General features: G+C 42.9%; 1 protein-coding gene across 2 annotated transcripts in view; it reads right to left on the minus strand.

Moving 5' to 3' along the window:
* Window positions 1–254: 254 nt before the first annotated feature.
* Window positions 255–15,226, minus strand: part of LOC144791242 (synergin gamma-like) — a 123,002-nt gene continuing 108,030 nt past the window's right edge. Inside the window, exon 6 of one of the 2 annotated variants that reach the window (XM_078665898.1) lies at window positions 255–4,500. In XM_078665898.1, the coding sequence (XP_078522024.1) occupies window positions 4,303–4,500 (198 nt within the window). In that variant the 3' untranslated portion in view covers window positions 255–4,302. The remainder of the gene's footprint in view (window positions 4,501–15,226) is intronic. The other variant, XM_078665897.1, reaches the window with a different exon arrangement.

Below are 15,226 nucleotides of genomic sequence, written 5' to 3' on the forward strand. Positions count from 1 at the left end.
TAGAAAACTAATTCTGCAGCCCTTTAAACGTATTGGACACTCCTGATTGTGCAATTTCAGCAGCATGCAAAGCACCAAAAATTATGGAATAATGCCTTGGCGTACGCCTGTACTACACATATGATGTCTTGACACTTAATGTTAAAGTAGTTTCACCCACAATGTCTAGAAACGCACAGGGCCCTCTCCTGACTGCACCTGATGAAATGCCGTCTTCCCAATCTTATATCATATAACAGAAATGAATACACAAGTTTTTAGAAATGTTTATACCAATTGCGAAATATGCCATAAATAAAATGTTTGTAACACAGATCATATATAATACAACATGCATTGTTAAGCAGCGTAAGCGGATTGATCGATATTTTTCTAGGATGCATTATTTTTCTGACACTGGTCACGAACCAAAGCCCCATTTGTTGATTGAATGAATGATTGACCCATGCTGAACTCCCCCAAATGATTCGCACTAGGCACCATTATTTCATGTTTTGCTAAAGCTTTTTGGAACTCACTCCTCAACCACTCCCTCCAACCAACTTCCTTTCGTAAACTATTAACACGCATCATTTAGTTTAATTTTTGCCAATCACAATTTTTGGAGGGTTTAGAATTGAAGAAGATGCTATTGTTAACCTCGCCCCTAATGAAAATACAACACACACTATGTTCACTCACAATTACTGCCTTACTCCTCTGCCACTGCCAGTGATTCAAAGCGATACCAAAGGGGATGATGGACGGAGCGTTTGAGCAAATCAAACACTCACACCCAGTCAACTGATCTGGGTTTAATCCATCACCATTCTTTAGCTCACTCAGCCACCCCAGTTCAGACATGGCCATATGCAAATCAGTCTGACCCTGTGCCTCATGGGAACAGTCCAGCCCGAACTGCCAAGCCATGTCTTCCCTGGACCGGAAAAAAGCATCCTGGGACCGGTTTCGGATTCATAATCCTCATCAGCCAGGCTATCTTGAATTCAGTGGCCAAGTGAGCAAGGGAATCACGTCTGAGCATACCCAGCCAACTTAGGGCGAACAAAGCGATACCAAAGGGGATGATGGACGGAGCGTTTGAGCAAATCAAACACTCACCCCCAGTCAACTGATTGATTAAACCCAGATCTTTTGACTGGGTGTTGAGTGTTTGATTGGTTCAGATGCTCCGTCCAACACCACCCCCTTTTGTACCGCTTTGTTCGCCATAAGCTGGCAGGGTATGCTCAGACGTGAGTCCCTTGCTCACTTTGCCACTGGATTCAAGCAAGCCTGGCTGAAGACGGATGAAATGCCAGAAACTGGTCCTAGGAACCTTGTTTCCGGTTCAGGGAAGGCATGACTTGGCAGTTCGGGCTGGACTGTTCCCATGAGGCACAGGGTCAGACTGATTTGCATATGGCCATGTCTGAACTGGGGTGGCAGAGTGGGCTAAAGAACGGTGATGGATTAAACCCAGATCTTTTGACTGGGTGTTGAGTGTTTGATTGGTTCAGATGCTCCATCCATCACCACCCCCTTTTGTACCGAGTGATTTAAAGCCAGCAAGACTTCAGTTCAACTTTTCTCGTAATAAACTGTCGTAACATATACACAAATATAATATGCAATAAAAACTTTGACAATCAAGACTGTATTGGCCGTTACATCAGCTGGAGAATTTCCCGGGGCAATTCCATACTAGACTGGAAGCTTTGAACGCCAGTTTCAGCTCCCAAAAGGGTAGTGGTGGCCAGCCAGTCATTTAAATTACATGCCCAGCAGAATTGGAATAAGTTAACATGTGGCTGCTGTGTAGTTGCTATATAATTTCTCTAATCAGTCAAATAAGAGGAAAGAACCTAGAACAATGAGTTGTGGTGGGCCTGGCTTGCAGACTAGATTCAGCCTCCAGTGGGGCGCGGGTCCCCGCCACAGCAAAGTGAACTTCACCAAAATTACCCGTGGGACCAAGCATTGGGCTGTGTGGCATGGATTAGTAACCTCCAGCTCATTGATCGTCTGATGTTTCCTATACACAGGATATTCTATCCCAAAAAATCCTTAGCTTCACCCACAAATGCCTTCAAAGCCCCCTTCCCCCCCTCCCCAGGCACCCTCCCTCCCTCAGAGCACCAGCAGTCTTGTTATGCTGGCTTGATGCAATCTGGGCTGATATGCAAACTCTTACAAGGGCCACTCCTTCCCTGATGACCATGGAAATTCAAAATAATTGGCAAACTTCTAGTACACAAAATGATCTCATATCCATAAACCATCTACATCCACTTCTTAGTCATGCAGAAGGGTGCTAAGGTGGCACTCACTCACACACAGATTACATTCACAAGCATGGAAATCTTCTACCCAAGGACTGGTCAAAACAAGAGGTAATATCAGAACATGATTGCAATGTAAAGAGAACAGGTAGAGCGTTGCCGCAGAGACAGATGGAACAGCCCAACTCACAGTGCGTCATATACACTTTTAATTCTAATTGACCCCAGACCCAACCATGCACTAGGAGAGTTTAGGACACGTTTGCCTCTCTGCATAGGACCGCGCCCAGAGTAATGGTAGCCAATCATCAACAGTCAAACCCAAGTGTCTTCTGATGCTCCTGCCATGGCCTTAGTATCAGTAATGGCAAGCACCATGAAATGAGACCTAACCTACTGCTAGTAAACATAATCCAGACTTGAATGAAAATATCTTCTTGTTACAGAGGACAGCTCTGGACGGTCAAACTTTCTCTATATACTTGAAGTGCAGACACGTCTCGCATGGCATCTGTCACAGCTAAGGTCTGGCAGCTTGACTCAGAGTTTAAAAAGTTTCTCTAGGCAGGGGAAATATTTTTTAGGTTTTTCTAAAGCGCCTTAGCAGATTTCCACCACTCGGGAACAATTACAGACCAGTTGGTTAACTGTGCAGTTATTGGATGTGGACTTTACAATGAACATTTGTACTGCTCTGGTTGTGAATCTAACAAAGATTGACAGCCTGACTCTGAAAACATTTAGGGCACCAGAGTATCATTTATGAGTGCAAAAAAGAGGAGTTTGTCCTCAGAAAATGGAAATCCTGAATCACAGAATCAAAATTAGTGCTTTTCTGTTTGCAAATTCTACTTATGACTGGGAAATTTGGTGATTTTTCCATAATCTGAAACGTAGGTTTATCAGTGGGTAAACAAGTGACCCAAGGTGGCCATTGGGGAAGCTGTAGACCCCCAGAAAGTGTAACTTTGTCGGTACTGACAAGCATTTTCCACCCAATCTGCAGAGGTAAATGTAATGTTTAAAAAAATGTAAGTGGGTGTGATAATGGCCTTGGGAACTAAAATAGTTTTTAGGGGTGTAGTGGAATGGGTTTAACTACATAGTTTTTCTTTCCAGATAGAGATAAAGAGAAGAAATTTTCCTATGCAAATGCAAATGTTTACAATACCAATTTGAGTGGACAGCTCACAGGAGATGCTTGGGAGGAGGAGTATGCATGGATATCAACAATTAGGTTATATCGCCATGTGCCCCCTTGGCGATATTTGTGAATCCTGTAAAAGTTAGAAATCTAAGCAAAACGCCAACGGTAACATGCTGTGCAGGTATTTCCACCTTTTTCAAAAGCTCTTTGTGAATTGGGCACAGAATGATATAAATCCAATACTTAGGCGTTGCTGCTGGTCAGTCCTACATCTGTACAGACTGATACACCTAAAACAAACAGGGCCTGCGAAATAAGTCAGGAGAGCAAATCCTCACTGTAGGTTAGCGGAAGAATTAATATTAAAACTGCCACATCCTCACAGCACACAAATCTGTAGATCTACGCATATCAAAAATACAGATTTTATAAAATGACACTGTTTCACGGTTCATGCCCTTAAAAACGTAGTTAGATGGTAAACAGATGTTGCAGGTGGAGGAAAGATAGCACCCTGACATTTTTTGAACATATGTCAATTTGTCTTTTATACTGTCAGGAATGGTGTGAAGTCTACTGCAGGCATTATGCCAGCAAAGAGCGTCTCATTGCAGAGTGAAAGGTATGTAAATATAATGTAGCTTGGTCATTTCTCCAAAAGTAGTTTTCCACTTTGACCCACAGAACAGGGCTGTTAATATACATTAAAGTGCAATGCTCTCCAGAGTAGTCAACTCAATGTCAATTTTCATTAAAAGACAACATTCTCAACTCCACACTCCTCAGTCTTGCATGACAATGTCCACTGAAGGAAAATGTTCTTCAAAGGGGACATTCATCTGGTCTTCCATCCATTTTGGCTCTGTGTCCAAATATATTGTCAGAGGGAGGTGGTCAGGAAGGGCTTTCAAGAACGTTTATTGAGCAGGGGAACTCTGTTGGTTCTGGTCGTTGTGTACAGAGATCACATCTCTTTTGGCATGATGATGTTGGCAGTTCGGTATCCACACAATTCAGCCAAAAATTTGCACAGCTGATATGATACCGATGTCCCTTATGCATCAGCAAATCTTCTCCGCTTTCTGAAGTATCCTGGGGAACAAGCGAAAGGTGAAGAGCAAATGGAATTAGATCTTTAAATTAAGACATCCATGTGCAGAAAACCACAACTGATTCATCATAAAGGCAATGAACCTTTCCTAGTTGGACCGAATCATCTTTTCATTCAGTACTAAACAAATTGCTTAAAGATAGTGTCATCAACATATTTAATTTTATTGAGATGTTTTGCAAAATGGAACATGAAAACACCCAAGATAGACAGTAAACAAAGAATTAAAAAAAACAGTGGAATAAAGCCAGGGAGGCACTAGAAGGTCCAATCAGGAAACGAGAGCCTGGCTAGTAATTACAGTTAGGGTTCTGACCTTTATGTATGAACATTAGCGGAGGCTGGTGGTACTGTTAATGGATGCCTACGTTTTTTATTTTTATTTTACAGGTCTGGTCTCTCTGAATCCACACCAGTTATTCTCTCCATTGTACTCACTTTGCAGAAATATTTGTGTTTATGGATGAATGTGCCTTAATTTGCATCTCTACTGTTCAGGCTTTAAAGTTTTTCTTTCCTAGGCCCTTCGAAGATTCAACCTTCGCTGCTTGGAAGGGGTGAGGAAGAAGCTCAGTGCTGCATCAGAACTGCAAGCACAGCGATAGCCACACTCAAGTATTTGACAATGCACTCCTAAGTAACAGGAACAGCTCTAGTTTCCTGGTCCTGTTTGACCTCTCCGCAGCCTTGACGCAGTCGACCATCCACACCCTAAAAACTTGAATGGGATTTTCTTTTTTTTTTATTGAAATCAGACATATTATGCATATCTTATAACATTATGGCATATACTGATCACATTTCATAATTCCGTAATGGCCAGATTAGCAATTTGCAATTATTTTAGGTATTCATACATCATTGTTGCTGTACATCCTGATTGTATTTTCTCTGTACTTGTACATATTTATCCAATCCCTTGTCTATCATTTCTTTCCATCCATGCTATCAAAGGTTCCCATATATTCATGCCTTTTCTCATAGCCCTTACACTTTTACATTTATACAAAGACATTTCCTGATGACCTATGTATATTAATCTATATAACCTTTGATAATATGTGGGTGGCTCACTATCCTTCCATTCGAATGGGATTTTCAGGAACTACCTTGGAATGATTCCCATCCTACCTCACCAATTTGTTCCACAGCATCGAAGACATTCACTCTCCCATGTGGAATAATCCCACTCAACCTTCTCTCTCCAGTCATCTTTAACTTCTACATGGAATCCCTCGGATCCTTTCATGCAGACAACAGCATTAAGATTCATCAATACACAGATATCCTTGTGTACGCTATTGCTTAGATAATCTGCATAACAATGGAGCGGGCTCACATTTGGGGAGTCAGGGACAGTGTTAACCACAAAGTCTATGAGGTAATGTGTCCCTAGAGACAAGATTCAAACAGCAGTTCAAAATGCAGTTAATGAGTATGGACTGAATGAAAAAGGGAGTTTGAGAACAGAAATTTACAGAAAAACCATGAAGGTTTATTACAATTTTAAAGTGCAATAAAGAAAAAGGGAATATGCATATGCTGCATTGAACAAACTAAAGTACACAGAAGACAATTGATATAAGCACTCTCAGTTACAGAAATAATGCAATAATGAGCAAAAATCAGGTAAATAGTCTAGGCGCCTGATTATGAAGGGGTCAGTCAATTCAGACCCATGCATAAACGTGTGTTAACGCATGGGTCAGAATTACAAGTTTGGTTGTATTTAAGGCATCCAATGATTATTGGATGCAATAAATAAACTTCGTACATTTTCATCAGAGCAAACCTGCTGAAATTTAATAAGGGAAAGCATGCATTATTTACCACATTATGGGGATTTGGTGTTAAACACCATATTCAGCATACAAGTCCCCACAAACTCAAAACAGTAGCTATTTATCACACTCGAGAAATAACATACCAGACACGTTATTTATCTGTTGCGATATAATGCACCTATGCTTTTAATTCGGGTCTACTTCTCAAATGTGCGTCAAATCAATAGAAAATCAAGCAGTATTCCAAGAGGCTCGGGAATTAATCATGGCTCATACAAAAATTCAGGGGGTTTTAATAGCCATTTTCAGCATAGGACTTCAGGGAAACTCAAAAGTTAGCAGGGTATGAGCATTATTACAGCAAATCGTATTTCATATTTGGTAAACGTTGCTTACACCTACCATCTTAGCACTAACCCGCTACATGAACACTGATTTGCCGCTTCTGACCTAATGCCATCCGAGGTGTCAGAACAAACCAGTCACAAATACAACAGAAAACAATTTTGAATGAATGCAATGCTAGCAGAAAGAGCCTTGGAAAATTGGAAAAGTCTTCGGACAGCGAGTTCTTCGAGAACAATGTATCATAAAAATAAACAATGCGCATCTAGCTGCATGTGGTGTCAAGTGAGAAATACAGATACAGAATGAACATCATGATTTGGCAGCCATTTGAACAAGGCCTGGTTAGCCTAAGCCTGAAAAACACACTAAAATATATTATAATGATTTTGTTTCACATGCAATAACTCTATGTTAATACACACATTTTGTTTTAAATGTCTTTATAGTTTTCATTAAACGGACATTGTCTTACATTTATGGATAGAGCAGCAAATATGTTATTTATCTTATTACAGTTTAGCAATCGTTTTACTTTACATTCAGGTCAACTTTCCTTGTATTGCTCCATAGACACAGAGATCCTTAATTTAACCTCCCAATTCCCTCCCTAAACCAGCTTCATCTATCTGTTGTTTCGTTGGGTATATTAGGTGTCACTTCTAAAAGTCATTGTTCTATTACTGCTTAGACTACATTCCCTTTATTCAGCATCATTCTGATTATCACTAGTTTGTACATTGATCCTTTGGGTATCCTCCGTTTCCTGTCGCTCCCCCCCATCACCGTCTTGTTGTTTGTTTGGGGTCAGTCCTATTAACTCTTGCATCATCATTCTCGTACCTCTGGTAGTTTCCGGTCCCGCCTAGTTTTCCTCATGTGCTCCTCTTCTGTTGTTGCCCATTCCTTAAGGTCCACTCTCCCCTTATCAATGGCTGGTCCCTGTGGGGTTAGTCAGTGTATTGCTGTTCGTCTCTTGGCCACCATGAGCCCCCCTAGTATTGAGAAACGTCTACTGGTTTTATGTTTTGGGTTTCTAGGTAACAGTCCCAGGAGACATCTCCTTATTTCTAATGCTACCTTCCACCCGTTACTCTGCTAAGTTGCTCTATTACTTTCGTCCAGTATTCTTATATTGTGGGGCAGCGCCAAACCATATGAATGAAATCGGCCTCTGTGCATTGGCACCTGGGACATCTCGGGTCTCGCATTGTGTTTATGGTATGAAGCCGCCTAGGGGAGACATATTTCATGTGTACAATATTGTATTGTATCTGTTTAAACCTGGCACATATTGATACTTTACGTACTTGCTCGTGTATTTTTGCCAAGTCTGCCAGGGTCAGTGGTCTTCGCTGGCTGTTTGCCACCTCTCCTCTACCCTTAGTGGTTTACATGTTTGTCCGCCCTTAGTGCACTATATAAGTAGGTTACTAATTTCCGCCCATTGTGATCATTACAGTTAGCATTTGCGTGTGTTTGGACCTCTGGCAATGTAGGCTAGAGCTGTCGGGCTGGGGCTGTCAGTTTTGCGTATAGCAAAAATTGTCCCTTGCCCAGCACGAATGTTTCCATCAAGTCTTGGTATGCTGTGAGCCTGCCCTCTGAATATAAGTCTGCCAACATTAGGCAGCCCTCTTCTTTCCATTTCTCGACTGACATTGTCTGCGCTACTTGGCCAAACTGTGGAATGATACAGATGTCAAAATCTGTTGCGTAGGGCGCTTTTTTAATGACAGTTCGTATTGTCCTGTCCCATATCCTGGCCAGTTGCCGTACATGTGGGGAAAGTGATTCATGTATAACCCGTCCTTTCATGAGGAGGGTCCCTACTTGCTGCCTTCCACATGTGCCTTAGAACAAGGTTCTCTCCCAGGAGGGATGTGTGTTTAGCCATTGTATTGCATGCTGTAGCTGTGATGCGAGGTAGTATAACTCTAGGTCTGGTATCTCCAGTCCCCCTCTATCCCACTGCGGCTTCATTACATCTAGTCCTACCCTTCAGCTCTTCCCATTCTATAGTAGCTGGATCAGCAGAGCGTCCAATTCCTTAAACACTTTGGGCCAGATGTAGGTGGCCCAATACCCGTCGGTAACGGCCGAAATTACCAAATTTCAGCCGTTACCGACTGGTTTTGGGCATTTGGGATGTAGGTGGCTACATTTCAGATTCGGTAATTTACCGAATCGGTAATTTAAGGAATCGGTAAAATACAGATTCCTTAAAATACCGAATCGGTGAATTACTGAATCTGAAATGTAGGGAGCACTCAAATGAGTGCATTGCACAGTTAAGGATTCGGTATTTACCACCAAATAAAGGTTGGTGGTAAATTTCAAAAACCTTAAAAAAAAGCAATTTTGTGCTTTTTTTACTGTGCCATGTGGCAGACATACATGCCCATAGGGCATGTATGTGTGCAACATGTGCACCCATGCACTATTCAGGGGTACAACAGGGTGTCAATGTGACACCCTGCCACCCTTGCATGAGTTCCTCCTATTACCGATTCGGTATTTACCGAATCGGTAATATTGAATGGCTTCCCATTCATTCCTATGGGCCTTCAGGCCCATAGCAATGAATAGGAATTACTGAATCGGTAAATACCGATTCTTAATTACCGAATCTTACCGATTTGGTAATTTGTACCGAAAATGGGGCCGATTAGGATGGCGGACGGACTTGCGTCCGTCTGCCATCCCAGAGGTGGAGGGACCGTCCGCAAGGGCTGCGGCGGTCCCTACGTGCAAATTAGGGTGTGACCGCCACCCTGGCGGTCACATCCTGGATATTTAACATTGCGGCGGGTGCTGCTTCAAGCAGCACCCGCCGCAATGTTAAAAGTGCATGTTTTACATTTACATGCACAAAGCGGCAGGCACCGCGCGGTGCCTGCCGCTTTGTGCATGTAAATACTGGGGGGTACCATAGGTACCCCCCATGTGCACCCCCCACCCGCCTACACCCTGGGGGCCCGCAACGGGCCCCCAAAATCAAAAGTACACATGCTTTTCCACGGCAGAAAAACCGCCGCGGAAAAGCATGTTTACTAATGCATCCTAATTTGGCTGGCGGTGTCTGATAGACACTGCCAGCCAAATGAGAGCTTTTCCGCCGTGGTTGTAATCCGACCACGGCGGAAAAGCAGCGGACAGAAACCAAGACCCACCAGCCATCGTAATGCGGCGGTGGGTCTTTGGTGACTCCGCAGAGGATTTTCCGCCTCCTCCGGGCCGGCGGCGGCTTCCGCCGGCCCGGAGGAGGCGGAAAATCCTCCATCCTAATCGACCCCAATGTATCTACATCCCATGTACCTATTCTTAAATACCGAATCAGTAAAATTCGGTATTTAAGAATAGGTAAATTGGGATCACCTACATCTGGCCCTTTATGATATTGTCCTTCTGAGCTTAACAAAAGTTGGACTATCGAGGCTGCTAACAGAACTTTCAGATTGCCTGTCTACAAATAAGCTGGCCCTTAACTCATCAAAAACGAAAACAATGTTAATTACCAACCAACGATCTGCTCATCATAACACCCGGCTTGAAGGAAATCTATTGGAAAAGGTATCCTATTATAAATACTTGGGATATTACATTGACGATAAGCTAGCCTTAAAAGAGCAGAAAAATTATATGACACAAAGTGCAGGGGCCTTAATATTTGCATTCAGCTCATTGGCAAAAAAATTGGAAGGTCCATCTCTAAGGCCGCTCTTGCTAGCAAAGCGCTACCCACCTTAGCATATGCAAGTGTTGCAATGCATGGCAAGGATTCCAAAATTCTCAACAACTTAACTACAATTTATAAAAAGGTCTTCCAACTTCTCAGTTCAGCCTCACCAGCGCAAATGCGGTTAGAATTCGGACTAATGAACGAATCACTGGGTAGACTTTATACATGCATAAAGGTGTGGTATTGAATCAAGCAAAATGCCAGTGAAAAAAATCTTAATCTTAATAAATTTCTATGGCAGGAACTAGAAATGCAAAAAAATCGGAGGCCAACAAATTCCTGACCAGTGCACAGGAGTTACCATGCTCTTCCAACCTATGGGATAAAAACTTGCCATTTACTTCATTCAAGCAGGCACTAAATAGAGCCGCCAAATTTCATTCGTTGCTCACTGATAAAGAAATTTTCTCTCATCGCTCCCACTCTTGGACTGTGATCAATAGCTATAAAACTCTTATACCGGCAGCCTACTTAGACACAACATACTCTATTTCCATTAAAAAACGATTGATGGCACTGCGCTTCGGCAAATTTCCAACTCTAGCCGATGAACCATCTTGGAAGCACATCGAATCAACTGATTGCCGTCTTTGCGGTAATACAAAGGAAGACTTAATTCATATAATATGCCATTGTAACAAGCTGTACAGGGAGCGAGCGTTTTTCTTGAAGAATGCCTTTTTGGTCAAGAGAATACGTACATGCAGGACAGCTATCATTGGTGGCCTGGATCCAACTGATCCCCAAATGAACTGCAAGATGATAAAGTTTTTGTTGGCTTTTGAAAAATGCTTGAAAGCAAGCACGCCTATAACAAATTAACATTATTAAGTTTCATTAGCACTGCGGACTAAGCCTGAAGGAAGTTTTTTATTTTTTAGGTTTTAGGAAAGAGATCTTTTGGAAGCAATTTTAGTGAAATTTATGTTTACTGCTTGCGTTGTTTTTATTTTCGCTGTTTTAATCTAACATTGGTCAAACACTGTAAATAAAATTTGTTATGGTTTTAATTAACTAAACAATAAAGAAAAATTACCAGTTAAAAATTACCACTCAAATGAGTGCATTGCACAGTTAAGGATTCGGTATTTACCACCAAATAAAGGTTGGTGGTAAATTTCGAAAACCTTAAAAAAAAAAAGCAATTTTGTGCTTTTTTGACTGTGCCATGTGGCAGACATACATGCCACATGTGCACCCATGCACTATTCAGGGGTGCAACAGGGTGTCAATGTGACACCTTGCCACCCTTGCATGAGTTCCTCCTATTACCGATTCGGTTTTACCGAATCGGTAATATTGAATGGCTTCCCATTCATTCCTATGGACCTCCAGGCCCATAGCAATGAATAGGAATTACCGAATCGGTAAATACTGATTCTTAATTACCGAATCTTACCGATTTGGTAATTTTTACCGAAAATTTATCTACATCCCATTTACCTATTCTTAAATACAGAATCGGTAAAATTCGGTATTTAAGAATAGGTAAATTGGGACCACCTATATCTGGCCCTTTATGTGGTATTTCGTAGAAAGACCCTTGCATGACATAGAGGCATCTTGGCAGTTCCACCATCTTGATCAGGGCTACTTTGTCCATTTCAGTATGTTCCAGAACTGTATACTCCAGCGTAATTCAATTACTATCCTTTCCATATTCAATTTGTAGAAACGATCTTCCTCTCTAGTGATATGTTTGCCAAGATATTGGACACTATACATTGCCAAGGGAGTTCTAGCTGTGGGAGATGTGATACCGCGAGTCCCTCTGCCCGACCTATCCAGTATAGCTTAGATTTAGTCTTACTAATTTAGAGGCCTGAAGCATCTCCAGAGTTTTCCAGTGCTCTCATTAACACTGGTGTTGAGAGCGTCGGGTTACTCAGATATACTAGGGCATCATCCACGTAGAGTGATGCCACGTGTTCCAGCTTGCGAATTTTTATGCCCCATCCTTTCAATGCTACTCTTAAATGGCATGCCAGTGGCTCTATTGCTATGGAAAATATCCATGGAGAGAGCGGACTTCCATGTCGCATCTCTCTTTAGAGCGTCATACTTTCTGACACGTGTCTCCCTGTATGGACCCTGGCCGTTGGTTTTGTGTAAAATAGTTTTACCCACTCAATGAATTGGGAGCCCAGACCCATTTTATACAGTAATTGCCATATATAGTCCCATCTGACGGAGTTGAGTGCTCGCTCAAAGTCCAAAAAGGCCAGCGCACATTCTTCTTTACTCAATTCTAAGGCCTGCATGACATGCACGAGCCTGCAAATGTTCCTATGGGTATTCCTGTGGGGTTTGAACCCTGGCTGGTCTTTGTGTATAAGCTGGGGAAGATATGGCAACGGTCTATTTGCCAAGACATGCCTTATGAGCTTAACATCAACATTTAGCATGGTAAGTGGCCTCTACGAGTTCGGTATTGTTGGGTCCTTCCCGGGTTTGGGGACTACCACTAGAAGTGCATCCTGCATTGTTCTCGGCAACTCTTTCTTCTCCCTTGCCTCTGCTATCTCCTCCATCAGCCGGTCTGCGACCAATCCAGGCTAATGCTCAATACTTTATCCCTATCCCTTCAAAGATTCAAATCAACACTACCCAAACTAAGTAGTGTCTGTTGTGTGGCCAGTCCACCAGACACAGTGCTATCTCACAAGACCAATTGGGCTTATCAAGACCGCCCATGTGTTAGGTAGCTGAAGTGTTCTATTGAATTTAGTTTAGCGGAACTCAGATTTTCCTGCTCCTTCCTTCTCTCCCTGCCCCTCTTGCTCATTACCGGCGGGGGGTTTTGTCTGTCAGCGCTGTACCTGCGCATTAGGTTTCCCCAATATACATGTCTACTCACAGGTTTTCGGTGCAATCTACTATGATTTCTAGACCCACCCTACGTTGTGTTCTTGCTTCCGTTTCCCCTATTACTCTTCTGGTGTCCCATAAGTCTGGGTGTCTTGTACCAATCAGAGTGGGGAGTACTGATTTTGTAGTTGTATCGTTGCCATTTCGGTCTGTAGTGTTCCATCTATGTCGACCAGAATACGCCCTGTGATCTGTGCTTCTTGTGAGGTAGTTCTCCACTCTTCTGCTTCCCAATGCTGACCACAATGTCATCTGTGCCTTATTCGTTGCTCGTGCTATCCTTGATTTTAGTCCGGTCCAGCTAGTCCTAGGGAGTCCATCGAGTCTATTGCATTTGTGGCGTTTCATATAAGTAGACCCTGCCATCATGTTGTACTCGGAGTATCGCAGGGAACATTAGGCTGTATTTGCTATTGTGTTCCTGCAGTCGTCATTTAGCTCCCAAGAATCGATTGAGGAGATCTTGCACTTTCCTGGTGTAGTCTGGATATTTTTGGATTACGCGGTCTTCGTGATTAGGAGGATAGTTAACATGGATATGCTGGAGTATTATGTCCCTGTAATTGAACAGGTGCGCTATCAGGGCTCTTGGCGATGATCACAGGCTCGGTAGAGGCCCCAATGCCTGGTGGGCTCTTTCTATAGTGAGGAATTTGGAGAGCCTGATATTGTCAAAAGCCGTTTTAATCCAATCTTCAAGAAATAAGTCTGCTGCCGGTCCCTCTGCCTTTTCAGGAAAACCTATGAATCTGTGATTATTTCACCTAGACCACCCTTCTGCGTCTCCAACTCTGTCTTCTGTGTGGTTTCACTGAGCTTGTAGGGTGGTCACCATGGTGCGGAGCCTCTGGACCTCTTCGCATAGGGTTACAACATCCTCTTCCATATTCGTGACCCTTTCCACTACCTTACCTCAAGGCGTATGTGATTTATATCCATCGTCATTGTATCCATCTTAGTCTACAGAGCCACTCAGGAGTCTCTAATGACCTCCAGTATGTCTGCCTTGTCTCGTGTCGAAGTGCCTTGGTTAGTTGTATCTTCCAAATCTCTTCTCGCCTGTTCAGGTGGTACAGGGCCTGGGACTGTGTATTGACTCATTTTATTAGCCTGCGCACCTCTTAGTGGTTTGTCTGTGACCCTTTTCTGTTTGCGTGTTTTTGTCCATTTGTGCCTTTGCTTTTCTTTGCACGAATAGGCACTGTGCCATACCTCCCTGTGTCGTTTAGTGTTCTGCATTACTTTTCAGGGGGGCCACCCTGCCCCGCTAAGTTAGCTCGTCTCTATGTCTCTGTGACAGTGACAGTTCTTTGTTTTCTTTACAGACACAGCTGCTCTAGGCCCCATAGTCTCTGCAACATCCATAGGGCGAGACTTTTTTTTTTTTTTTTTTTTTTTTTTTTTTTGGGTAAGACATTTATTGTGCATTGTCATAGAAAATTTACAGTCATTCTCGCCTACAACCTCAAAAGGCCGGCTTTGTTAAGTACGCAGGAATAAATGAACAGTTCACCCATACACAGCCCATCAGCCGACAACCATAGGTCCGGCGGCGCATTTTCGGTAGTAGCGTAGGCAGTGATGTCGACGATGCATTTGCATGGTAAATTTGCCTGATCAGTCTTACATTTCGTGGCATTTTTTACAAAAGCCCCCGCAACCTAGGGGGAACACTACAAACATCAAAGCAACAACCCCCTGTAAACCTTAAAGCACTGTGTCACAGCATTCTCCCCCCCTCATTTGCCCACAAGTGTGGCTCATAGTGGCATCAAGTCTTTAAACATTGGAGCGCTCAGCCCTCATTGTCACCAGATGCCATTGACATCATATACTGCTGAAAGGGCTCCCAAAAGTCTCTGGGGCGGGATCCCATAGGCAGCTCTTCCTCATACGTGACTAAGGTGTCTCTACAGTAGGTCAGATCTTCCAGCCAAGTTCTCACCTTAGGCTTTCGCCTACTGTTCC

The sequence above is a fragment of the Lissotriton helveticus genome, chromosome 11 (genome assembly GCF_964261635.1).
Source record: "Lissotriton helveticus chromosome 11, aLisHel1.1, whole genome shotgun sequence".
NCBI lineage: Eukaryota > Metazoa > Chordata > Amphibia > Caudata > Salamandridae > Lissotriton > Lissotriton helveticus.